At 43.5% G+C, this 26,779-nt stretch overlaps 1 protein-coding gene across 1 annotated transcript in view; it reads right to left on the bottom strand.

Moving 5' to 3' along the window:
* Positions 1-26,228, bottom strand: part of rbm20 (RNA binding motif protein 20) — a 69,244-nt gene extending 43,016 nt beyond the window's left edge. Inside the window, exon 1 of the mRNA XM_090204381.1 lies at positions 25,411-26,228. Coding sequence (XP_090060507.1) covers positions 25,411-25,544 — 134 coding nt within the window. The 5' untranslated portion in view covers positions 25,545-26,228. The remainder of the gene's footprint in view (positions 1-25,410) is intronic.
* Between the last annotated feature and the right edge of the window lie 551 nt (positions 26,229-26,779).

Here is a 26,779-nt window from a genome sequence, read left to right as displayed (position 1 = left end):
TTTGTTTTGTACAACACCCCTCATTTTGACATCACCACAAATGACTTCAACGATGGCAGTCTCAGACTGAAGGAACATAGATCAGTGGAAGAATTCAGTTTGAGGCAAGGGACAGATGGGGAAGAGAGTGGGGTAACGAGAGAGAGAGAGAGAGAGAGAGAGAGAGAGAGAGAGAGAGAGAGAGAGAGAGGAAAGATGAGAGTATTGAGAGAGTGAAGAAAAGAGAGAGGTAAAAAAGAGAGAGTGTAAGACAGGAAAGTAGCAAGAGAGTGGGGTAAGGAGAGAGCGAGAGAGATAGTGGGATACAGAGAGAGAGAGAGAACATGAGGCATAGCCTAAACATCTCTAGATCTCTCACTCGACCCTGTGGGACAATTTTTTCCACATCTCATTCGTATCCACCCTGACAGGGAGTGTTGAGCCTACTTGAGTTAAGTTACGTTGTAAGATAAGCTCTCTCCTTCCATCTCTGTCAGATGGATTAGACACGGCCGTTCTCCACAGGAGGGGTTCAATTCATGACTCATATTTCTAAGATGGATTTGACTCCAACTGTATTGGATTCCTTCTGCTGTGAGGTAGCCTGGTACCAGATTTCTTTGTGTTGTCTTGCCAACACACTATGACCACAGGAGTTGGCCAAACAGACAGACCAAACTACCCCTGCCTTGCTGTAAGGTAAAAAAAGTATACTCAATTTCAATATAAGGGCTTTATTGGCATGGGAAACACGTTCACATTTCCAAAACAAGTGAAGTAGATAATAAACCAAAGTGAAATCAACAATGCAAATTGACAGTAAACATTACACTTACACAAGTTCTAAAAGAATAAAGACATTTCAAATGTCATATTATGTGCAAATAGTTAAAGAACAAAAGGGAAAATAAGTCAACATAAATATGGGTTCTATTTACAATGGTGTTTGTTCATCACTGGTTGCCCCTTTCTTGTGGCAACAGGTCACAAATATTGCTGCTGTGATGGCACACATTGGGTTAATTTTCGAATTCTTTGTGGGTCTGTGTAATCTGAGGGCAATATGTGTCTCTAATATGGTCATACATTTGGCAGGAGGTTATGGGCAGTGAGCACATAACCTGTCTTCTCTTGAGAGCCAGGTCTGCCTACGGCGGCCTTTCTCAATAGCAAGACTATGCTCACTGAGTCTGTACATAGTCAAAGCTTTGGGTCAGTCACAGTGGTCTTCTCATGTACTCTTTCTCTCTCATCAGTAAGAGTGGATTGATGGGGTGTCTAATGTGTGAAAGCTAAAGCTATTGAAATATGTACAGTACAGGAGAAATACATGGGAAATGTACAGGGGAAATGGAGATCGATTAAGCTTTCTAGTTAAGACAGAGGAAACAGTTTAAGGAAAACCTTGCATAACACACACACACACACACACACGCACACACACACACACACACACACACACGTGATTCTGACAGCCAAGCCATGTGGTCCCATATGTCTCCTTCCCAGAAGCCATTGGGATCATTTTCAGGCCACATAAATAGCCAAATAGCCATTAGCACAAATGAACGTAAACAATGAGAAGAAGGAAACGATCTCGCTAACAGCTGCAATGGATCTTCAACAGGAGAGAAAGCCAGCTCAGTGAAAGCCAGTGGACAGAACAGAGTTGTATTTGCCCTGACATAATCACCATCTAGCGCTGGATATCAAGACCTGGGTTTAAATAGTATTTGCAAAAATGGCAAACACGGTCAAGTCTCAGAGTAGTGCTGATCTAGGAACAGTTCCCCCCTTCTCCATATAATCTTATTAATTGTGATTCAAAAGGCAAAACTGGATCCCAAATCAGAACGGGCCCAGCTATATCGACAGGAGGGCATGCCGCTGTCACTGTGGTAGCTGGTGCTTCGCCCTCTCCCTCCTCCCCCCCCCCCCTCTCCCCCCTACTCTCCTGTCACTGTGGTAGCTGGTGCTTCGACCTCTCTCCCTCCTCTCTCTCTCCCCCCTCTCCCTCCTACTCTCATGTCACTGTGGTAGCTGGTGCTTCACTATCTCTCTCTCTCTCTCTCTCTCTCTCTTACTCTCCTACTCTCCTGTCACTGTGGTAGCTGGTGCTATGCTTATTGATGGTGCTACCAGAATGGATCTTGGCTGCTGTTTTGAAGGGATGATGAGTGAGGAATTGTCACGTTCCATGTAAGACAATATACTGTCAGAAATGATCAGATATATTTCACAGGTACTTGATCCTCATGCCAGAGGGGATCTTGTGTAAGATAAAAAAAACTGTCACTGATGTTTTTCACCAAAGGTTGCCAAGACATTGTTATCGGAAAAGATTCCAAAGTTGCCAAGATATAACCAGAAGTATTTCCCAGGTGTGTGCAGGCCAGGCCTACAGTCTATGTATGACTTAAAGCCATAGGTGATGAGAGGGCAACAAGACAGGCCAAGAGCTTGATATCTATTTCAGCTCCAATTCTGTAACCTACAGATCACCTCTGCAGGTATGCTGGTCTGGATAGTAAAGAATAAAGAACTGAACCACCTCGGATGTAGTTGAACATCTCAAACTAAAGCAACGTGGGTTTACTATCTTCAGTTAACAACCTGGAATGAGGGGCTGGCTAGCCTGGAAGTCGCAGGAGGGGACAAAACATTACGGCCACCTCTCTCTCTCTCTCTCTCCTCACACACACACAATCAAACTTGTCAAGTGGCATCTCTGTCTTGCAGAGCGAGAATACATTCACATCTAGGGTCCAATTACTTAATAGCAGCTATCATCAGGTCTCCATCAGCTATGATCGGGTCTCCATCAGCTACCTCCCCCAGTCCCTTCCCTGGACTCCTCTCCCTTTGGCCCAATGATTAGCTAAGAGTTAATAAGCAGGAGACTCTTTAGCTGGAGTCACGACCTTGTACTGACAGACCAACATTTTCCAGGCCCTCACTGTTGTCCTATATGGGTGTTGTGGGGTAGGCCATTAACATGCCTGATGTTAAATGAGTGCAGCCAACACTGCACTCTCTCTATCACGCTCTGTCGTTCTGTCTCTGTCTCTGTGTATATCTGTCGCTCTTTCCCCCTCTCTCTCACTCTCGCTCTCCCCTCTCTCTCCCTCTCTCCCTCTCTCCCCATCCTCTCTCTCTCAATTAAATTCAATTCAAGGGCTTTATTGGCATGGGAAACATGTGTTAACATTGCCAAAGCAAGTGAGGTAGATAATATATAAAGTGAGTATATAAAGTGAAATAAACAATAAAAATTAACAGTAAACATTACACATACAGAAGTTTCAAAAACAATAAAGACATTACAAATGTCATATTATATATATATATATATATACAGTGTTTTAACAATGTACAAATGGTAAAGGACACAAGATAAAATAAATAAGCATAAATATGGGTTGTATTTACAATGGTGTGTGTTCTTCACTGGTTGCCCTTTTCTCGTGGCAACAGGTCACAACTCTCTCTCTCTCGCTCTCTCTCTCTCTCTCTCTCTCTCTCTCTATCGTTCTGTCTCTCCCTCTCTTCGCATCCTCTCTCCCCCTCTCTCCCTCTCTCCCCATCCCCTCTCTCTCTCTCTCTCTCTCTCTCTCTCTCTCTCTCTCTCTCTCTCTCTCTCTCTCTATCGTTCTGTCTCTCCCTCTCTTCCCATCCTCTCTCTCCCTCTCTCCCCATCCTCTCTCTCTCTCTATCGTTCTGTCTCTCCCTCTCTCCCCATCCTCTCTCTCTCTCTCTCTCTCTCTCTCTCTCTCTCTATCGTTCTGTCTCTCCCTCTCTCCCCATCCTCTCTCTCTCTCTCTCTCTCTCTCTATCGTTCTGTCTCTTCCCTCTCTTCGCATCCTCTCTCCCCCTCTCTCCCTCTCTCCCCATCCCCTCTCTCTCTCTCTCTCTCTCTCTCTCTCTCTCTATCGTTCTCTCTCCCTCTCTTCCCATCCTCTCTCTCCCTCTCTCCCCATCCTCTCTCTCTCTATCGTTCTGTCTCTCCCTCTCTCCCCATCCTCTCTCTCTCTCTCTCTCTCTCTATCGTTCTGTCTCTCCCTCTCACCACGTATGTCCCTGACACTCATCTGTCTATGTTAGTAGATAGCTGTAGAGGAAGGGGTGATAGCAGTGGTCCGGAATAGTGTTCTGAGGTCCGGGGAGTTTTTTCCAGAGCCAGGTGCCGTGATTAGAGCCAAGGGGAGGAGGGACACTTCATAGAAGGATATCTCATTAAGCCCTTGCTTAAGGGACGCACAGTGACACCCACCGGTTGCAGAGCAGTTGGTCTAAGCTGAGGATGATTAATGACGTCATACTGTATGTTATGTAATGAAGGTATCCTACATGTGATGTCCTGAAGACACTTCCCTCTGGGCACACACTGGTTGAATCAACGTTGTTTCCACGTCGTTTCAATGAAATGATGTTGAACCAACGTGGAATAGACGTTGAATTGTTAGTTCTGAAAGTTATGAAAGACTCGTCCACAGCACCCAATTCAGAGGAGGCATAGAACACTTGACAAACATTACAAAAACATACAATAGATAAAAGCCTCACTGTGACTGACCTTAGTACTTCAAACAGCGTTTTGGAGGCGTTTCCATGTTCAAATCCTTCGATCCTAACTTTCCAAACTGGGTTACCTCAGAATACATTTATACATACATAACGACAACACAAAGCGACACATTTCATAACCCACACGGCTGACTCTGGCTTCAGTCAGTGTTGTTATGGTTTACGTACTATAGGCCTGCTGCTTCAAACTAACACATTGCATCCCCCTTAGAAGTGGTGACCCAGTTATCAAAGTAGTACCAAAGTGTGTGTTTGTGCGTGTGTGTGTGGGGGGGAGGTTTGTGTGCGGTTGGTGTGTGTGTGTGCCTGCGTGCGTGCGTGTGTGTGCGAGAGCGTGTGGTGTGTGCATGTGTGTTGTGTGTTGTGTGGTGTGTGGTGTGTGGTGTGTGTGTGTTATGCAAAGTGTAGGAGTATAGACGGTCAGTCAGTTATCATTGTAGTACCAAAATCATTTTGTGTGTGTGTGTGTGTGTGTGTGTGTGTGTGTGTGTGTGTGTGTGTGTGTGTGTGTGTGTGTGTGTGTGTGTTTGCGTGTGCGTGTGTGTGTGTGGTTTGTGTGTGTGTGCCTGCGTGAGTGTGTGAGCGCTTGTGGTGTGGTGTGTGTGCATGTGTGGTGTGTGGTGTGTGGAGTGTGTGTTATGCAAAGTGTAGGAGTATAGACGGTCAGTCAGTAGTACCAAAGTGTGTGTGCGGTTTGTGTGTGTGTGTGTGTGCGGTTTGTGTGTGTGTGTGTGCCTGCGTGCGTGCGTATCCGAGCGTGGTGTGTGTGGGTGTGTGCATGTGTGTGTGTGTGTGTGTGTGTGTGCGTGCGTGCGTGTTATGCAAGGTGTAGGAGTATAGACGGTCAGTCGTGACTCACTCAGACCCACCAACCAACCTGTCATATGAGTCACTAGAGACTCAGGTCTCTAACACTGTTCCACACCAGCTATGTGCCGTTTCCAGACCCACGCATGCTATTTCAAACGGTACACATTCAATAAATACATGAAATTAAGACATTAATAAAGACATTAATGAAGCCACAAAAATATCAAAAGTGTTATTTGCACTTGACTTTGCACCTGCCGTGATCAAACTCTCGCCAACAGGAGGAAAAATCAGGAACAATCGTCAACGTCTGACTTAATTAATAGTTTGAAGGTAGTGTAGGCACATCCAGGGACTTGCAGGGGCTCAGTTATTAATAACCTCCCGTGAAGAGGAAGAAAGCAACATTTGATTAGAAATGTCTCCATGTCAGGGGAAATAATAATGTATGTAATTAACTGTATGAGCAATCATATTATATTTATAGTCTTCACGTGTTCCGGTCATGACTAATGATGATTCATGTGTTAAAAAGTTGTGGGATTTAAACACCCAAAGTGTAATGGGGTGGTGAATAGAACTAACCAGAGAGCTGGGCCAACTTTTAGAATGGACGCCATGTTAGCGCCTTTTAGCATTCTATTTATCCATTAATGACGAGAATTTGGACTATTGTACATAGCATTGTTTAAAATGTAGAAGATTCTGTGAACTGCTATTGGTCAATATTGCCCATGCGAAGCTAACATGGCTGCCATGGAATGTAGCATCAGGTAAATCCACCATGATGCAGAAACCTCAATGTCTTAACTCTCTATATTCACTACATGACCAAAAGTATGTGGACACCTGCCTGTCAAACATCTTATTCCAAAATCATGGGCATTAATAAGGAGTTGGCCCCCCTTTGCTGCTATAACAGCCTCCACTACTCTGGGAAAGCTTTCTACTAGATGTTGGAACATTGCTGCGGGGACTTGCTTCCATTCAGCCACAAGAGCATTAGTGAGTTTTGGCACTGATGTAAGGCGATTAGGCCTGGTTCGCAGTCTGCGTTCCAATTCATCCCAAAGGTGTTCGATGGGGTTGAGGTCAGGGCTCTGGATAGACCAGTCTAGTTCTTCCACACGGATCTCTACAAACCATTTCTACATGGACCTCGTTTTGTGCAAGGGGCCATTGTTATGCTGAAACAGGAAAGGGCCTTCTCCAAACTGTTGCCAAAACATTGGAAGCACATAATAGTCTAGAATGTTATTGTATGCTGAAGCGTTAAGATTTCCCTTCACTGGAACTAAGGGGCCCAGCCCGACTCGTCCGTCCGACTATCAGATGGTGAAGCGTGAGTCATCACACCAGAGAATGCATTTCCACTGATTCAAAGTCCAATGGCGGCGAGCATTACACCACTCTAGCCAACGCTTGTTATTGCGCATAATGATGTTAGACTTGTGTGCGGATGGTCGGCCATGGAAACCCATTTCATGAAGCTCCCAACAAACAGATCTTGTGCTGACGTTGCTTCCAGAGGCAGTTTGGAACTCAGTAAGGAGTGTTGCAACCAAGGACAGACGATCAGCACTCGGCGGTCCCGTTCTGTGAGCTTGTGTGGCCTACTACTTCGCAGCTGAGCCGTTGTTGCTCCTAGATGTTTCCTATAACAGCACTTACAGTTGACCGTAGCAGCTCTAGCAGGGTAGAAATTTGACAAAAGGACTTGTTGGAAAGGTGGCGGTGCCACGTTGAAAGTCACTGAGCTCTTCAGTAAGGTCATTCTACTACCAACGTTTTCCTATGGAGATTGCATGGCTGTGTGCTTAATTTTATACAACTGTCAGCAACGGGTGTGGCTGAAATAGCTGAATCCACTAATTTGTATATAGAGTGTTTATGGCTCTGGGTCTAACAGTATGTCACATCTGCACCCACTTAGATAGACTGAAAAATTGTGTGAAATGACTTCCGTTTATGGTTTCTGTGAAAACAAAATCCATGTGTGGGCCATTAATTAAATAGCTAATATGGTGTAGAGCAGGGGAGGAGAGTTTGGCATGGCCCTCCAAGCCTCTGATTACATGGAAAGATAATACGGCTAGGGCCTGGCCGGTGCCGGTGACAGGCTGACCAGCCGGAGTCAGATTTCCGGAGCTGGGCCGGAGTCGATTTTCCCGACCCTCAGTATCCGTTGGACAGCGTGAATGTTTCTGTTGCCACTCGGGCTTGTCCCATTTCCTTTCCATCTTTCATCCCAGCTCCTTTGGGAGAAATCCCATGTTGGTTCCCATTTGTGTTGAATCAGGTGTCAAAAAGGGACTGAAGCCAGAGAGGGGGGAGACTGAGAGGACATGGGATGATGATTATCTCTCTCTCTCGCTCTTAATTCAATTTCAATTCAATTTAAGGGGCTTTATTGGCATGGGAAACATGTGGTTACATTGCCAAAGCAAGTGAAATCGATAATAAACTAAAGTGAACTCTCTCTCTCACACCCTCTCTCTCTCTCTCTCTCTCTCTCCCCCTCTCTCTCTCACCCTCTCTCTCTCTCACACACCCTCTCTCTCACCCTCTCTCTCTCTCTCTCTCTCTCTCCCCCTCTCTCTCTCACCCTCTCTCTCTCACACACCCTCTCTCTCACCCTCTCTCTCTCTCACACACCCTCTCTCTCTCCCTCTCTCTCTCTCTCTCTCACCCTCTCTCTCTCCCTCCCTCTCTCTCTCTCACCCCCTTTCTCTCTTGATATACTGTAGCAGCTTTATCTTTAGCAGCTAGTTCCTCCCATGTGATCCTAATTGTTCTAATTCTACTCCTGTGGTTTCCTCTGTGTGAGAATACAGACTACAGTATAACTGGTTCACGTAGACCTCCATGCAAGGCCTCCTCTTCTCATGAACTCATCTAATGCTCCGTGAATATGCTGTAACATTCACTGGAATCCACGAGCTTTGATTCTACATGGATTTAACATCTGCTGGCAATAAGAAACAGAAAGGTATCATAAATCAAATTAAAAATAGATTTTTCTGTTTGTTACGTTTATCTAACCCTGTTTTGTGAGACTTCTAAGATGTCCTGTCAAATCAGCCAAGCCAAACTAAATGTACTGTATTTCTTCTTGATAGTAAGAGTTATTTTTCAAAAGATGAATTATATCGCCTATCAGCAGTAGAATTAGAGTCCCCCGAGTGCCGAAATGAGCGGATTACAGAATATTAGTATTGCCATGCTAAACCCTTCTTATTTATTTATCATAATGCACAGTAGGTGTTGGCCGTTAGACACCTTGGCACAAGACGAATGGTGACCTGTTTTCAACTGTCAACAAGTCCTACAAAACGTCACCGGGGCCTTGATCCTCGCTCAACCCCCATTGGCTGAGCACCACCCGCACGTACCTCATTGGCCCGAGACGGGTCTTGTGACACTCCGGGGAGAGTTCCGTGGCGAATAGCACACATTGTTCATTTATGATGCGGTGGTGGGTATCATGTCTAAAATAACCAAATGGTGAGATGTAACATTTTCTATTACCCCCCCCTCTTCTAACACACCTGCTGGCCAATCTGATCAGGCGCACAGTGGAGGGGACAGGGGGTGAGGAGGGAGGATCCGGGGGGTGAGGGGGGACGATTCGGGGGGTGAGGGTGTGACAGATCATTTATACACATCCCATCTGGTGTTATACTCAGACAGGCCAGACCTGGGTTCAAATACTATTCGAAACCATTTCAAATACTTCAACTGTTCTCGATTGAGCTTGCCTGCCACAATGGACCCAATAGCAGAAAAAGTACAAAAGTGAAGAAAAGTGGAAACCCAGCATCCAGGCAAGCTAAAGCAAACACAGAACGTATTTGAACCCAGGTCTGGGACAGGCTGTCTATAGGCCCAGACATTAGACATTATTCAGGCCCCAACTGATCCCCTTGTAGTGTGTCGTTGGTGTAGCTTAATACGTCACAAATCACTGTCACTGGTGTCACTGGTGTCAGGTAAAAACATGCAGTAAATGTGCTTAGGTATGCATCAGCACCTCCCGGGGAGACATAGGTCTGGGTAGATGGGATACATGTAGGCTACAGGGACTACTTTCAAACAGGAAGCACCTGGACCTACCGCCAGAGACACTCACCTACGATCCAAAATACAAAACACAAACTGACATGGCTCAGAAATGGCACCTCCCCTGTCCAATGAACACACTGATTATCAACTTCATTCCATGGTTACCAACGTGATTACATGATCACCAAGTTGTCAAACACACCTACTGCATGTGGTTCTTCAGAGAGACACACAGCACTTGCTATACAGACCCTTCCCCTCCTCCCCTATCTCCTGCCATTGTCCTCCCCCTCTCATTCTCTCTCCATTGACACTGAGCGACAGGCATATTGGTCTGCTGACAGGCGATGGTCGTGTCATACAGGGATCTCTGATTTCACTCGTTTTCAAAGGCTAGGCCATAGGAATGCTCTACACACTCCTCCGTTTTACCCCTCCCCCATTCCACCCTCCGTCCCACCCTCCTTTCCTTCCACCCACTTTCCCCTCGTGATCAGGCTCCACATGTGAATTTTCAATATCGCTTACACACCACCAGGTGTTTTGCGGGTCTCTATCTCTCTCTCTCTCCGAAGCTGTGCCGGAGTCGGTTTTCCCAACCCTCAGCGTCCATTGGACAGCAGGAATTTTTCTGTTGCCACCTGGCTTTCCCCATTTAATTCCCATCCTCCATACCAACTCCTTTGGGAGAAATCCCATGTTGGTTCCCAGTTGTGGGACTGAAGCCAGAGAAGAGTAGACTGAGAGAACATGGGATGATGATACTTACTTACTTTCTCTCTCTCTCTGTCTCACTCTCTCTCTTTCTCTCTAACAGTTCACAAATCTTGCTGCTGTGACTGCACACTGTGGTAGTTCACCCAATAGATATGGGAATTCTTTGTGGATCTGTGTAATCTGAGGGAAATATGTGTCTCTAATATGGTCATACATTTGGCAAGAGGTGAGAAGGTGCAGCTCAGTTTCCACCTCATTTTGTGGGCAGTATTCTCTCTCTCTCTCTCTCTCTCTCTCTCTCTCTCTCTCTCTCTCTCTCTCTCTCTCTCTCTCTCTCTCTCTCTCTCTCTCTCTCTCTCTCTCTCTCTCTCTCTCTCTCTCTCTCTCTCTCTCTCTCTCTCTCTCTCTCTCTCTCTCTCTCTCTCTCTCTCTCTCTCTCTCTCTCTCTCTCTCTCTCTCTCTCTCTCTCTCTCTCTCTCTCAACCCTGATGTTACCTTATAACCCTAATGTTACCATAATGTTACCTATAACCCTAATGTTACCATAATGTTACCTATAACCCTAATGTTACCATAATGTTACCTATAACCCTAATGTTACCTATAACCCTAATGTTACCATAATGTTACCTATAACCCTAATGTTACCATAATGTTACCTATAACCCTAATGTTACCATAATGTTACCTATAACCCTAACACGAAACCCAAACCGGCTGCGAGCGTGCTTCATCGTACATACATTTATTTTGTCCCCCTACACCAAACCCGTCGCACACCAATCCATAAACCATGAGCATAACAATAAACAATCTCTGACAAGGACATGAGGGGAAACAGAGGGTTAAATACACAACAATTAATGAATGGGATTGGAACCAGGTGTGTAAGAAGACCAGACAACACCAATGGAAAATGAAACATAGATCAATGATGGCTAGAAGACCGGTGACGTCGATCGCCGAGAACCGCCCGAACAAGGAGAGGCATCGACTTCGGTAGAAGAGGTCGAAAAGCATTAACCATTTATGGCAATTTAGCTAGTTAGCTTGCACTTGCTAGCTAATTTGTCCTGGGATATAAACATTGAGTTGTTATTTTACCTGAAATGCCTAATGTTACCTATAACCCTAATGTTACCATCATGTTACCTATAACCCTAATGTTACCATCATGTTACCTATAACCCTAATGTTACCTATAACTATATCCTATTCTTATCTTTTATTATTTCTTATTGTTGTTGCATTGTCGAGAAGGAACCTGCATGTAAGGATTTCGTTGGACGTTTTCGTTGGACGATTTATACAAAGTGTATCCTGTACATACGACTAATACAATTTGAAACTTGAATCTTCAGGGTAGAACTGTAACGTTCATCTTCAGGGTAGAACTGTAACGTTCATTATTAGGGTAGAACTGTCACGTTCATCTTCAGGGTAGAACTGTGACGTTCATTATTAGGGTAGAACTGTCACGTTCATCTTCAGGGTAGAACTGTGACGTTCATTATTAGGGTAGAACTGTAACGTTCATCTTCAGGGTAGAACTGTAACGTTCATTATTAGGGTAGAACTGTCACGTTCATCTTCAGGGTAGAACTGTAACTTGAATATTCAAGGTATAACTGTAAACCTTTCAGCCCTTTGGGTTCTACACTTACATCTGAACTGTTGTTATTGCCGTTAACCTTGTAGTTTGACCATCACACGTTGCCCTGTTAGTTTCTGGTCAAATACCAGTATTGTGTCAGCCTTCATCTTCCCTCCAAACATAACGTGGCATGTATTAAAAGAGAAGAAAGTCATGTAATTGTACTGAAACATGATGAAATATGAACAAGATAATCAAAGGACAGGAAGGACTTTATTTAAACATGTCTGTCTGCTTTGTTGAGGCAGCCTAATCTGTCAAAACTACTATCTTAAGGGGTCAAAACTGCTTTTCGGCCCTTACAATTCCACAGGAATGTACATTTAAGGGCTGGGTCATCTTACAGCTTCCATTTATTGGGTTGGGGCATTCCAGATCCTTCAGAGGAGGAAGGAACCCCAACACATGTCAAAACACATAACACCATCACTGAAAGCATCCTAGATCTTAACAACACTGCTTCATACAATAGGGTTGCGTGACATCATATTTGAGTTTCCTTGTCATCATATTTATAGTTTAAACATTCAATAAAGCTATACCTGATCCACAGGACGTTTTATCTACCATATCAAGGCACAAGGGTAGCTTATAGAAGCCATACTTGCACACACACACACGCCCACCCACACGCACGCACGCACGCACGCACGCACGCACACACACACACACACACACACACACACACACACACACACACACACACACACACACACACACACACACACACACACGACAGGCTAACATTTAATAATGACAATAATGACATTACGTCCATCTAGAATCTAGAGACGTAAATCTAGAATCTAGAGACGTACATCTCGAATCTAGAGACATACATCTCGAATCTAGAGACATACATCTAGAATCTAGAGACGTAAATCTAGACATCTACTGACGTCAGGAGTACGAGTCATGTTTCACTTGTCTGTAATTTTTCTGGTGGATTACTAATAATTAACCAGCTCATTAACACGCCGTCTTTAGCTCCCCATCGAGTCTAAACATCCACGCACCCTCCTCAGTAATCTTCTACACGGCCAAGAAGTCTGAATCCAGTGTCACTGCCAGCAGGGGTGGCTTTAGATAGCAGAGAGGAGGAGGGCACCACACCACGGCTCTGACCGTGATACAACTGAATCCTTAATTCTGTCATCTTCAAAAAGACTAAACCTATTTTGTTACTAAATCTACTAACAGCACAACTTTGAAACACTAAAACACTGTCACGTTGACTCAAAGGTGTTATGTCTGCATTGTCAGGTGTGAGATATCCAGTTTCATCTGCCTCCCCATTGGCTTCTCTAACGCGGCTGTTTTTGAAAATAGAATGTGGTATTAACAGGGGGTTAGCGCTAGACAATAACACACAGTCATTATAAGTAATAGCGTGTGCCAGATGAGCGCGGGGCCAGGCTATATTCCCCTCTGGGCTCTCACACTGTGAGAAACACTACCCCCACCAGTGGAAGCTCTAGGTCCATCTAAAGGAGGTAGCCTAAACGCGGTAAGGACATCTAAGATGATGTAACTAAATTAGAATGGGCTGCTATTAATATTCATATGTAGAGGGGGACTGCATTTACATTAACATGGTATGATGTTTTGCACATTATTTTAACCAGCTTCCTGAAGTCAGCTATGGCTGTTTATTCCAGCTATAGACCTACATGTTCACTATACAGTCCACACTGTTGCCACGAATGGGAATTTGACCCATTTGAGCAGACCAATCAAATAAGTGTAGAAGAAAGAAGTGTGTAGGACTTGTGTCTGCACCCCACTTCCAGTCCTCCAGTTCACATTCGTCAATGAACAACTAGTTGAAGTATTAGCCTGCCAGCATTAGCCTGCTGCCATTGTGAAATGTGTGAGGGTTTATATTTGATTTCCTGTATTCTGTTCCCATGTAGATGAAAGCAGAGGGATGCCTTTGGGGTGAGCACACGTGCTGCACACTCTACCAGTCCTTCAGCTGTTCACACACAAACAGACGCATGCGCACACACTCACACACAGACGTGCATGCACGCGCACACAAACACACACGCGTACACACACACACACACAGCATGGCTCTGGACTTCATACAGGGTGGTTATTATCTTCTTTAAAACAGGCTATCCTGTTAGGCTAACCCCTGCTAGGAGGACCTCCATTGGGTAGACCTGGGCAGCAACATGCATACAGTACATTCTCTACATTAGAACACACAGGGGATGTCCTCAGCATTTCACACACGTGGTTGGGTGCAGACCTGGTTCAAATACTATTTTGAAATCCTTTCAAATACACTGTCTGTGCTTGATTGATCTTGCCTGTTGCAATCAATAGAGTAGTCACAAAAGTGTTAACCCTGCCCATCTGGTACTCCAGGAAGGCTAATGTTTGAACCCAGGTCTGGTGGTTGGTACGTATTTGAGGAAGAGAAGGCTGCGAGAGACGGATAGAGAGCGGAAGACAGACAGAGAGAGACGGGGAGAGAGAGAGAGACGGAGAGAGAGAGAGAGAGATGGAGAGAGAGAGAGAGAGAGAGGAAGACGGAGAGAGAGAGAGAGATGGAGAGAGAGGAAGACGGAGAGAGAGAGAGAGAGAGAGAGAGAGACGGAGAGAGAGAGAGAGAGAGAGAGGAAGACGGAGAGAGAGCGGTAGACGGAGAGAGAGACAGAGAGTGAGAGAGACAGAGAGAGAGACAGACAGAGAGAGAGAGACAGAGAGAGACGGAGAGAGAGAGAGAGACGGAGAGAGAGAGAGAGAGATGGAGAGAGAGAGAGAGAGAGAGGAAGACGGAGAGAGAGAGAGAGAGAGGGAGAGAGAGGAAGACGGAGAGAGAAAGAGAGAGAGAGAGACGGAGAGAGAGAGAGGAAGACGGAGAGAGAGCGGAAGACGGAGAGAGAGACAGAGAGTGAGAGAGACGGAGAGAGAGAGAGAGAGCGCGAGAGAGAGCGAGAGAGAGAGAGAGAGAGAGAGACGGAGAGAGAGACGGAGAGAGAGAGAGAGGAAGATGGAGAGAGAGACGGAGAGAGAGAGAGAGACGGAGAGAGAGAGAGACGGAGAGAGAGAGAGAGAGAGAGAGACAGAGAGACAGAGAGAGAGAGACAGAGAGAGAGAGACGGGGAGAGAGACGGAAAGAGAGCAAGTCAATAGGCATTACTTCGTTGAAGCCCTGATCTCTTTGTCACTAATAATAACCAAATTAATTTTGGTGACATGCTCGGTCGATAGAAACCCTTTCTTTTTTGATGTGCCTACGCAACCTGACGACCTCTGATATAAACCATGGATTAACGGATTGTCCACACGCACGCACGCACGCACGCACGCACGCACGCACGCACGCACACACACACACACACACACACACACACACACACACACACACACAAAGCACACACACACACACACACACACACACACAAAGCACTGCATGCCCACACACACGCGCGCGATCACACACTCGCTGACGCACACGTACACTCTGAATGTAAAACTCTTATTTAAAGAGTCCACGTGTTTTCTGATGTGTTACCCATGGTACACTGCGTCTTTTCACAGTCAAATAAAGGCTATATATGATTTTCTATAAAGTTGACAGCCTGTCCCACATTCACCATGACCATTCCTAGTGTGATCTACATGAACAGCTCTTTAATTTTAGATACTGTTTCACACTGACTGGGACGTTTACATGTTGCCAGATTGGCCTTCTAAATTACAGTACAAGACAAACACCTACCAGTAAATGGGCCCATTATGGTGACATATGATCTAATACCTTAAATGAGTACTTTAAAGGAGATAGGCTATTTAGTTAGATTTCCAGCTGCAAATTGCACTAAATGTCCATTGTATATCTGTAGTAGTAAAGGAATAGAATTCCCAGAGAGGAGCCTTCCACAACAAAGGCTGAAAATGTGATGATCTGTGGAAATGAATACAGTATATCTCTCTGATTCCCGCCTCTGTGTGTGAAAAGCTCTTGGCTGTGTAAGAAACAACAAGCCGAGGGACAATCTTTCATTGAGCGCTTATCTAAAGTCGGCTAAACTCTCGCCTGTCAACCGTGAGTTATCAAACAGGCGTTTAAACCCCTTCAAAATCCTCTCGTTCTGAACAAAGTTCCAGATGCTTAGTACTGTTAAGTCGACACACTCCACACCTCTACTCTGATGTTGTTTTACCATTGGTTCATTATTCAGCCCTCCTGTTCATAAGATGCTTTCCATAAAATGCTCTGGATTTCCTAGCCTGGTCGCAGATCATTTTGTGGTGTCTTGTCAACTCCTCTGATCATTGGCAACAGCACAAACAGTTTTGGGACCAGGCCACAAATTCTCTTGAAGCCGTAAAGGAAAAAAAAAATCTTTCATATCCAACAAAAATCTCTCTTAATCTCTGATGTCTACGGATGTAGGAGGCCGTTTGCTACAGCAGGGAAATAATCCTGCAATAACAGGAACTGTGAATTATTATGTAGATTATAATTCATGGACATTTTTGTAGCTTTTTAATAAGGGGAAAATCAAGTCGGAAATTAAAAACTTTAGAAGCCTTTTTAAACCTCAAATACACTACAGGTTTGCATTTACTGCTGTGCAGTAGAATTCTCAGCAACAGAAGGGTGTTCAAATTAAGATCCTACATCTGTACCTTGTAGGGTAGCTCTGGTGTCATAGGGGTCACAAACAGTATCTGCAGGAGAATATATTATCAATGGTGTAATTAATGGTTATGTTTAATCTATCTGGCTGCTTTAAGGCTCTTTCAGTCGTATAGTACAGCTCGAAGGATTTTGATAGGGAAACTGAGTAAGGCATCAATAATTGGGCGCAAGCACCTGTGTGAGAGATCCCTGCTAGATTGGGATCACCAGCCTTAATTCTTCTGAACATGGATATTTTGTTACTTTGCAACGTTCCTATGACATCACATACTTTGTACTTAACCAATCAAATCCTAAAGTTTTGTAACTTACAATGATTTATCTGATGTAACAAAGATTCCTGAGAAGCATAGATTTTATTTTACAGACGCAGGCACACTTGCTAGATTTGAGGGTTTCGTTTGAACAGAAGAGAGAAGCTGACTTTGGTCTTCCACATGTATCAACTATCAACCAAAATATCTGCGTACCTTTTCAATATCAGTTTCTTGTTTCTCTAAAGGAAGAAAGACTTTGTGAAACAACACAGTAGATCGTCAGACAGGTGTCAAAGACCTCAGAAGCCTCAACCTCACAGCCGGGGGTACCTTCTCCTAATTCCACTGGGTTACACTATGCAAACATTAGAAAGGTTGACCTGGGTAAGCCTACCTTTCCGATATCAACATATTTTCGCTTGACATTACTTTTCTAAAAAGCTGTTGAAGCAACATCAATCTGTAAATATGGCCATGTGGTATTCGAGTCAGGAGTTAGGAGCACTGACACACCTGTCTGCCACCTAACCTTCTAGCTTTCCAATATCTGTTCATTTCCCCTTGATTAAAGTTTCCTAATGCCCGGTGCCCACAACACTACTCAAACACAACCTGCTCTAAACACATCTTTGTGAAACCACATGGTAGTGAGTCTGGTCAAGAGCACTAACTGAAGCATCCTGGTTAAGGAGCTCCGTGCTGCTTTTATTAGTGCCACGGACCTGTCAGCCATTTATCATACAGATTAGCCCAGTTGCTGCCAGGTGTCAACACAGCAATGAACACATGCTCAGGGTCCAGGGTTAGATGGGAGGTGGAGAGGAAGAAGGAGGGAGGTGAGGGAAGAGGAGGAAGAGGAGGAAGAGGGGGAAGAGGAGGAGGTGTTTGCTCCAAATACACAACTTCTGTAGCAAGGGAGGAATGAAATGATCCCTGTCCAGATCAGTTTGTGCCTGCCAGCTGACCATAGGAATGGACAAGACTGGACAAACAGATCTGGGACCATGATAGAACAAAATCACCTATCTACAAATAGGCCTTAGTCGGTGGTCTGTGTGTGTTGCAGCTGTGGCCTACTGTGGTTGGGCAGAGCAAATAAGATCTGTCCCCTGGCACCAAGGCAGTTAGCGTGTCATGCTAACGTTGCTAACGTCCTTCTAATGGTATTTTCTAAATCCTTTTTATAAGAAGCAACAGCCACACGGAGTATTGTTTTTATATCGCTCTCCTTACTGCCATGCCCCGGCTTGACTCGGTAAACTGTTTACTTTCACAGAGGCACGAGGATTAGGACAAGCACCTGTCGTCCGGGTTTAGCCGGGGTTAGCCGTCATTGTAAATAAGAATTTGTTCTTAACTGACTTGCCTAGTTAAATAAAGGTTATATAAATAAAAATAAAAATAAACCTGCATTTCCCTGAATAAACAAATACAAAGTTGAGCTGTTCATCTAGCCACTAATTAATGTCAAGGCTGACATTATTATTGCCTGGCAGGGGGTACTATGCCGTGCCGGACCTGGGAAAACACATTAGAGAGCTTTGGTTAATGTCCCCCTATCTGTCTGGTCAGTGTGACAGAACTACTGACACCTTCTTTCTCATCAACTGTAGCACTTTACTTCACTTTATAGCACTTTACTGCAGCAATTAACATTTATGGTCCTTATGGTGTTTATGATTATTGTATTATTTTGTTAAAATACTTGTGTCATAACAATATAACTACTATGGTAACAATGTTGTAATAACATGCTGTAATAGCATATTAATGTAGTCGAGTGCTTTTTGCAAGAGAACATGAATGTCGCACCTTCAACCATTTGTCTTCCTGAGACCTTCAGCGGGATCACCAGCATCAATGGTGAGCTATTGTTCTCTACATCATCGTGGCATTCATAACATGTTCTCCATGTTGTCCACAGGTCTTTACCTGTCATCAGCCACACCCCAGGACCATATCCTGCATGCTACACTCTGGTTCCAAAAGGGTTCTTCGGCTGTCCCCATAACAGAACCATTTCTGCTTCTTGGTACAACCCTTTTTAGTTCCAGGTACAACCCTTTTGGGTTGTACACAAAGGTGTTCTACTTGGAACCAAAGGGGTTTTACTCGGAACCAAAAACGGTTCTTCAAAAGGTTCTCCTACGAGGACAGTTGAAATACCCTTTAAGGTTCTAGAAAGCACCTTTTCTTCTAAGAGTGCATTAACAGCACTATGAACCTTTAACAGAGAAATAAAAATGTTTACAGTTATTCTTTGGAGACAGATATCCCCTCGTTAGGCTAAACCATAAGTCCTACTACAGTATGGACAGCTATCCCCTCGCTAGGCTAAACCATAAGTCCTACTACAGTATGGACAGCTATCCCCTAGCTAGGCTAAACCATTAGTCCTGAAGTCCTACCACAGTATGGACAGCTATCCCCCCGCTAGGCTGAACCATAAGTCCTACTACAGTACTGACAGCTATCCCCTCGCTAGGCTAAACCATAAGTCATACTACAGTACTGACAGCTATCCCCTCGCTAGGCTAAACCATAAGTCCTACTACAGTACTGACAGCTATCCCCTCGCTAGGCTAAACCATTAATCCTGAAGTCCTACTACAGTACTGACAGCTATCCCCTAGCTAGGCTAAACCATTAGTCCTGAAGTCCTACTACAGTATGGACAGCTATGCCCTAGCTAAGCTAAACCATTAGTCCTGAAGTCCTACCACAGTATGGACAGCTATCCCCTCGCTAGGCTAAACCAAAAGTCCTACTACAGTATGGACAGCTATCCCCTAGCTAGTCTAAACCCTTAGTCATACTACAGTATGGACAGCTATCCCCTCGCTAGTCTAAACCATAAGTCCTACTACAGTATGGACAGCTATCCCCTAGCTAGTCTAAACCATAAGTCCTACTACAGTATGGACAGATATCCCCTCGCTAGGCTAAACCATAAGTCCTACTACAGTATGGACAGCTATCCCCTCGCTAGGCTAAACCATAAGTCATACTACAGTATGGACAGCTATCCCCTAGCTAGTCTAAACCATAAGTCCTACTACAGTATGGACAGCTATCCCCTAGCTAGTCTAAACCATAAGTCCTACTACAGTATGGACAGCTATCCCCTAGCTAGTCTAAACCATAAGTCCTACTACAGTATGGACAGCTATCCCCTCGCTAGGCTAAACCATAAGTCCTACTACAGTACGGACAGCTATCCCCTCGCTAGGCTAAACCATAAGTCCTACTACAGTATGGACAGCTATCCCCTCGCTAGGCTAAACCATAAGTCATACTACAGTATGGACAGCTATCCCCTAGCTAGTCTAAACCATAAGTCCTACTACAGTATGGACAGCTATCCCCTAGCTTGTCTAAACCATAAGTCCTACTACAGTATGGACAGCTATCCCCTCGCTAGGCTAAACCCTTAGTCATACTACAGTATGGACAGCTATCCCCTAGCTAGTCTAAACCATAAGTCCTACTACAGTATGGACAGCTATCCCCTCGCTAGGCTAAACCATAAGTCATACTACAGTATGGACAGCTATCCCCTCGCTAGGCTAAACCATAAGTCATACTACAGTATGGACAGCTATCCCCTAGCTAGTCTAAACCATAAGTCCTACTACAGTATGGACAGCTATCCCCTAGCTAGTCTAAACCATAAGTCCTACTACAGTATGGACAGCTATCCCCTCGCTAGGCTAAACCATAAGTCCTACTACAGTACGGACAGCTATCCCCTCGCTAGGCTAAACCATAAGTCCTACTACAGTATGGACAGCTATCCCCTCGCTAGGCTAAACCATAAGTCATACTACAGTACGGACAGCTATCCCCTCGCTAGGCTAAACCCTTAGTCCTACTACAGTATGGACATACTGTGTCTGCAATAGGAGTCATCACAACAAGAGAAGAATAGAAAAACAACAACGTCCATAACAACAACAATAACAGCTAGAGAAGAATAGGAATATTACAACAACATCCATAAAAATAACAACAGCTAGAGAAGAATAGCTAAACAACAACAACATCCATAGCAACAACAACAACAACAGCTAGAGAAGAATAGGAATATTACAACAACATCCATAACAACAACAACAGCTAGAGAAGAATAGCTAAACAACAACAATATCCATAACAACAACAACAACAACAGCTAGAGAAGAATAGAAAGAAAACAACAACATCCACAACAATAAAATGTTCTACAGCCTCAGAGGAACATTCACTGAGGAGGCAGACTTTCTATAGGGGCTGCAGATGAGAGAGGGGGGGGGGGGGGGGAGTGAGAGCGAAAGAGATATAGAGACTACTAAATGGCAGAAGAAAAACAGCCCTGCGCATCAGGCTGCAGATGAGTTGTGGGCCTAGAATGGTGTCTGGGGTGCTAATCAGTGCTGCCTAAGAAGAGGGGTCAGAGGCAACTTCCCCTTCTCTGACAAACTGGGCAGGGTGATATAAAGCACACAGCTGGGGAAAGAGAGGGATGAGAGAAAGAGAGAGAGTGAGAAAGGGGAGAGAGAGAGAAAGGGGGAGAGGGAGAGAAAGGGGAGAGTGTGTAAGACACAGAGGTATCGGTATAAATGAAGCACTGTGTAAGGCGATACATAAACTTCCCTACTGTACTATGTTATGGCTGCTTGGGTGTAAAACCTTAACATGTGGTTCCTGGTTCCTGGTTCAGGAACAGCTAAGAGAGGAACTGCCTGGTATTCCCGTAATGTATAGAACCTGCGGTAGTAGTAATGTATAGTACATAAACTACAGTACTGGGCTATGTTATGTTATGGTTACTTGTGTGAAGCCTTAACATATGTTAAGATGCCTCGGGAACTGGTATTCCCATCACGCTAAGATAGAAAACCTGTGTCCCTGTAAAAGTATAACTCACACAGGCATGACAGGTGCTCTAAAGCTGGGCTGAGACTAGGTTACATCAAAACTTAACTGACTCAACAAAGAGTAGTGAGAGAGAGAGAGAGAGAGAGAGAGAGAGAGAGAGAGAGAGAGAGAGAGAGCACATAAGCGTCTACTGCTTAACTTTATACAAACAAGTAGCGTATATTGATGTGTAAAAGTAATTCCATCAGTGTCTATACCTAGACACATTTCTCCAGATAAATACAATAAATAAATGGAGTATTTTTTTGGGACAAAGACCGGGACTGAAGACTTCTCCTTTTAACAAAAGACATTTGATCTATAATCCGAATAATCAGTTATCTCCACATCTGTCCACAGTTAAAGCAGGTTCTCTACATGAAACAATGATTTATTTACAATTCACTGGTTGAGGTCATGTTTTTATTGAATTAGTTACTAAAGTGGTTACTATGTACATGTAATTACACACATTTCAAGAAATGGATGCAAGTTGATAGTTCAACCAAATTTCAAATGTACATTTTTTGTTTTCTCATCTTTAAAGCAGTTTATGGTCACGGAGAGACTACAAATGTCTACATTTGTAACAGCCTGAACTTTCCCTTTAAGTGTACTGTGACCCAAGATGAATGTGTATTATTAGTTAGGACTGGTGAGTAGGCTATAAATCATGTGTAGAGAGGTTAATCATTCTATGTTCTTCTAATTGATGGACGGCTATAAACCATGTTGTGTGTCAGGTGAGGGGTCTGCGTATATAGAAATTGTTGCTGTTTTAAAATAGAATGAGTGGGCAGGCAAGCCATATAAGGACTGCTCTAACATTTCACTTTCTAGCTCAGCAACACACAAACATGGCCGCTTGAACCTACGCCTCTCTGCAAATGCACACACAAACACACACGGGTGTGCACACACACCAACACACACATTTAACTCTTTTCCGTTCCATCCCCAGTTAAATCCTTACTCGTTTCCTTATCGTTAATCAGAGGGCTTGTAAAACAGGGGTGTAAATTACACATATTTACTCTACTATTTACTGTCTCAAACTCAAACACATAAGGCCTAGTTCATAGACTCATATTATATTCTGTGACGACGATCAAAAATCGAAGCGTCAAGAAAAATCGCCTACCTGTGCCGTTTCACTGGGCTATAATTCTAAAAAATATAGACTTTGGTTGCAGTAATGGTAATAAATGTACATTTGTTGGTAAAATGACATTTAAAAAGTGATTTAGAAACAGACATCAAGAACCCGTGCCGTGCTGCATTCACTTGTCTTGATCGAGCAGATCGCTTCTCTCACGACTTTTATACCGAATGACGTCTTATATATTTTAAGCCGCGAGGCATGTAATCTGACATATTCCTTATGATCTCTGCCCTTTTCTAGTTACTCCATCATGATAAGTCCCCATAAACTCCCTTTAAACTGGGACATTTTCCTCCCTCAAACAGCATACTTTACCACGGCTCACTGGTTTACATGGTAAAATGATCAAATTGTACATATTAGTGCACTAAAATACTGCTTGTACACTTTTTCATGTACACTAGGTGTACAAAGACATGGACAGTACAGCGGCTTCACGCCAGTAAACAGTTGGGCCAACTTTATTATTACAAGTAGTAGCAAAAACAAAGGCTGACTTTATTATTGTAAAAGTTAACACTGAAAGTCAATGTTATATAAGAGTCGACATTGAGAAGTTAACATTGATAATCTATTATAAACCAGACTAAATCCAGTATAAACTACCCTTGCATAAGTATTCACACCTATGTTAAATAAAATGTTAATACAGTCAATAATTACAGCTTTCTTAATATACATTACCAAATTATATTTAATCAGTGGAAAATATGTCAATGATTAGAAAATAAGATAATAACTGTTTCTTTTCAACATGTAAGTCAAGGTCAAGGTTGCATTATACAAGATAGATAATCAGTTATATTACACTGGTAAACTTTACACACCTGAAAATAATCATGGTTTGGGAAATTCACGCTGGTAAACTTTACACACCTGAAAATAATCATGGTTTGGGAAATTCCGTATGTGTCGTTACTGTAATATTGTATCAAATGTACTTTTTGAAGAAGACACCAAAGGCAATTGATTGCATTGTACATATAAAATTATTTATTACATATTATTATTAGTATCTTATTTACATAAGATTACAAAGTTAAATGTTGAACCTGATATCAAATAATGATTTATTGTTGCTATGGCATTTTCATAGAATGAGATAGTCTTCAATAAACCCAATTCATCTCTTCATTATCGATAATACACATTGTAGTATTTTAAACTAGTGAAATAAATAAAATATGTATTTACTACAACTTGTGTAATGTGTTTGAATGGCAAGTTAATTTGGCCTAGGAGAAGCTAAAGGCTATAAGAAAAGTGGTAAACATTGTATTAGTGATTTCTCTTAAAAACAAATATATTTGATTTATTCTACACTATATTGAGAACAGAATATTCCATAAGGTTATAGTTATATAAATAACAATAAAGTGGTTGTCACAAGGTCTCCATCCAACTTCTCATATATTGTTAATGAAAGGTCTTGTATTTAGCTCACGTTCATTTAGAAAGTCAGGGTTTTCACTGGCGTCTGTAGAATCTCTTGGGCTGTTTATTGCTTATTTATTTAACAAAAACAATGATGTATTCATTATTTAAGAGGACGATTTAGCACTCATTTACTTCTAAAGTTCCTCAACTCATATAAGCACGGGTTTCAGTCTAACCCAAAGGATTTTTGTGCTAATATTCTCTAAAGAAGAAATACTAAAAAAACTAACAAATAAAAGTATAATAACATCAACACAAAGGGAATGTTTTAGGAAACACAAATATAAGGAGAAACGACTAATACATTCTTCAACATACTAAAGTTCTATATGACTATGACTAGCAAACGTATTTTAATTTCAACTAAATTAAAACTACAATCTACTATTTTCAGTTTTGCCTTTAGTACGTCCTGCCTACTTTACTTTGAGCACAGTACAGCTTGTGTTTCAATATGAGACCTTACTGTCTGTTATAAACATATACGGTGTGTGTGTTTGAGGCGGAGTGAGACAGCTCTTCTATAAAAGATCTTTGTTCTGATATTCTCTGTTTTCTCTTTTTCTCTCTTCCTGACTGTTTCCATGGTAGGACTGCCTGTAAAACTCTGTTTGAGACCGTGCTACTCCGCTGGGAGAATGAACACTAGTGAGCCACAGTGAAATAAATGATTGTACAGAAACACTGTAGGCCATTGAGCCCACCCCTTCCACCTCATCCATCTTGCTCACAGGGATGACATTGAGGAGTTTTGGGAAGTGTTTTTTTCCTCTTTCCACAGCCTTTCTGAAACGTATATACCCTATAACTCATCTGCCACCATCCGACTACAGTATTCCTTGGAACTATTGTTCAGAAGTTTGAATTCCATCATCCATAGCTAGTTAGAGAAAGATATATTCATGAATACCAGCCTGCCAAATCTCCCCTCAACATCCCTATTCCTCGGAAGTTGGAATTCCCTCAATGCCGCTAAGGAGACATTTATTAATTGATATATTCCTCCTAAATCCCCCTTGGAACTAATTGATTTTCATACATACCTTTGGGATAACAGTCATGGCATGTATTTAATATGACATATATATATATATATGACATATATATATATATGTCTTCCCATAGCCTGTCTATGGCACATAGCATACGTGCGTATATGTGCGTATATTTGCAGCAATATTTCCCTTACCTCTGGAAGTGTTCGTTGGGCGTCTTGGTTCCCATATATCCTCCTTGGCTTTTCCCCGACATTTCACCAGTTTGGCCGTTCTTGACACTTTCGATGTGAGCCTCAAAGTGAGCCTTATCCCAGGCCTGTTGCATGGCCAAACAAAATCACTAACTAGTCCTTTATCTCCACTAACCAACCACACACACTCCTCGGAAAAGTTGTTACTGACTGTTGCCGTTGGAGGGGCTATAAATAAAAAATCCTTTGGTGTAACTCTCTCCCTCTCTCTCTCCCTTGCGATGGCCGACTGATAGCCTAGGGAAGCTGTTGAATACTGTACGCGCGGTCCCGTGGACTACTTTAACCCGTGGAACTTTTCCTCTCTCTTCCCTCTCTCTCTTTCTCCCCAGTGCTTCTCCTGACAGACAGCGACAAAGCCCCTGGCCTTAGCTCCCTCTCTCCCTCTCTCTCTCTTCCTCTCTCTCTCCCTCTCTCCCTCTCTCCGCTCTCTCCCTCTCTCCCTCTCTCTCTCTTCCTCTCTCTCTCCCTCTCTCCCTCTCTCCGCTCTCTCCCTCTCTCCCTCTCTCCCTCTCTCCGCTCTCTCCCTCTCTTCCTCCTCTTCTCCCCAGTGACAGAAAGTAAAACCCCAGGGGAGGTGGGTGTTCAAAGGTAAACGACGACAGTTGAATGAAGAGTTTGAGGAAATGACAGAGGTGGGGAGGTTTGGAGGGATAGGGAGGGAGGGGGTGGTAAGTTAAAAGGCTCTTGACCAAATTGGGAGTCCCTGTCTGCTGACCCTGTGGCGGTAGTGTGTGCATCATATTCGGACGGTGTGTGTAACAACAGGGGAAGAGTCCTCCTTACGCCACGCTGTTGATAATCACCTCATGCTCATATACACACACACAGACACATGCAAGCAGGCACACACGTGTGTGTATGCGCGTGTGTAGGGGCTGCTCCCAGTCCCTAATTCCCTAGGACACAGTGTCAGAATATTCACATTTTGTGGTGGCCTGTCTGTCTGGGGTTACACTTCTGTGCCTGAGCCAAAAGTCCTAGGACCCCTTTCAATCATAAATCACTACTGGGGAAGAAAAGTACTGAGTGGAAGATTTAGCAACTACCCTCTCTACTGGTTCACTTTACCCTTAAAGAGTCAGCTACTACCCTCTCTACCGGTTCACTTTACAGAGTCAGCTACTACCCTCTCTACCGGTTCACTTTACCCTTAAAGAGTCAGCTACTACCCTCTCTACCGGTTCACTTTACAGAGTCAGCTACTACCCTCTCTACCGGTTCACTTTACCCTTAAAGAGTCAGCTACTACCCTCTCTACCGGTTCACTTTACCCTTAAAGAGTCAGCAACTACCCTCTCTACCGGTT

Source organism: Oncorhynchus mykiss, chromosome 17 (genome assembly GCF_057628025.1).
Source record: "Oncorhynchus mykiss isolate SJ-2025 chromosome 17, ASM5762802v1, whole genome shotgun sequence".
NCBI lineage: Eukaryota > Metazoa > Chordata > Actinopteri > Salmoniformes > Salmonidae > Oncorhynchus > Oncorhynchus mykiss.
This window is presented reverse-complemented; position numbering and strand designations above follow the sequence as displayed.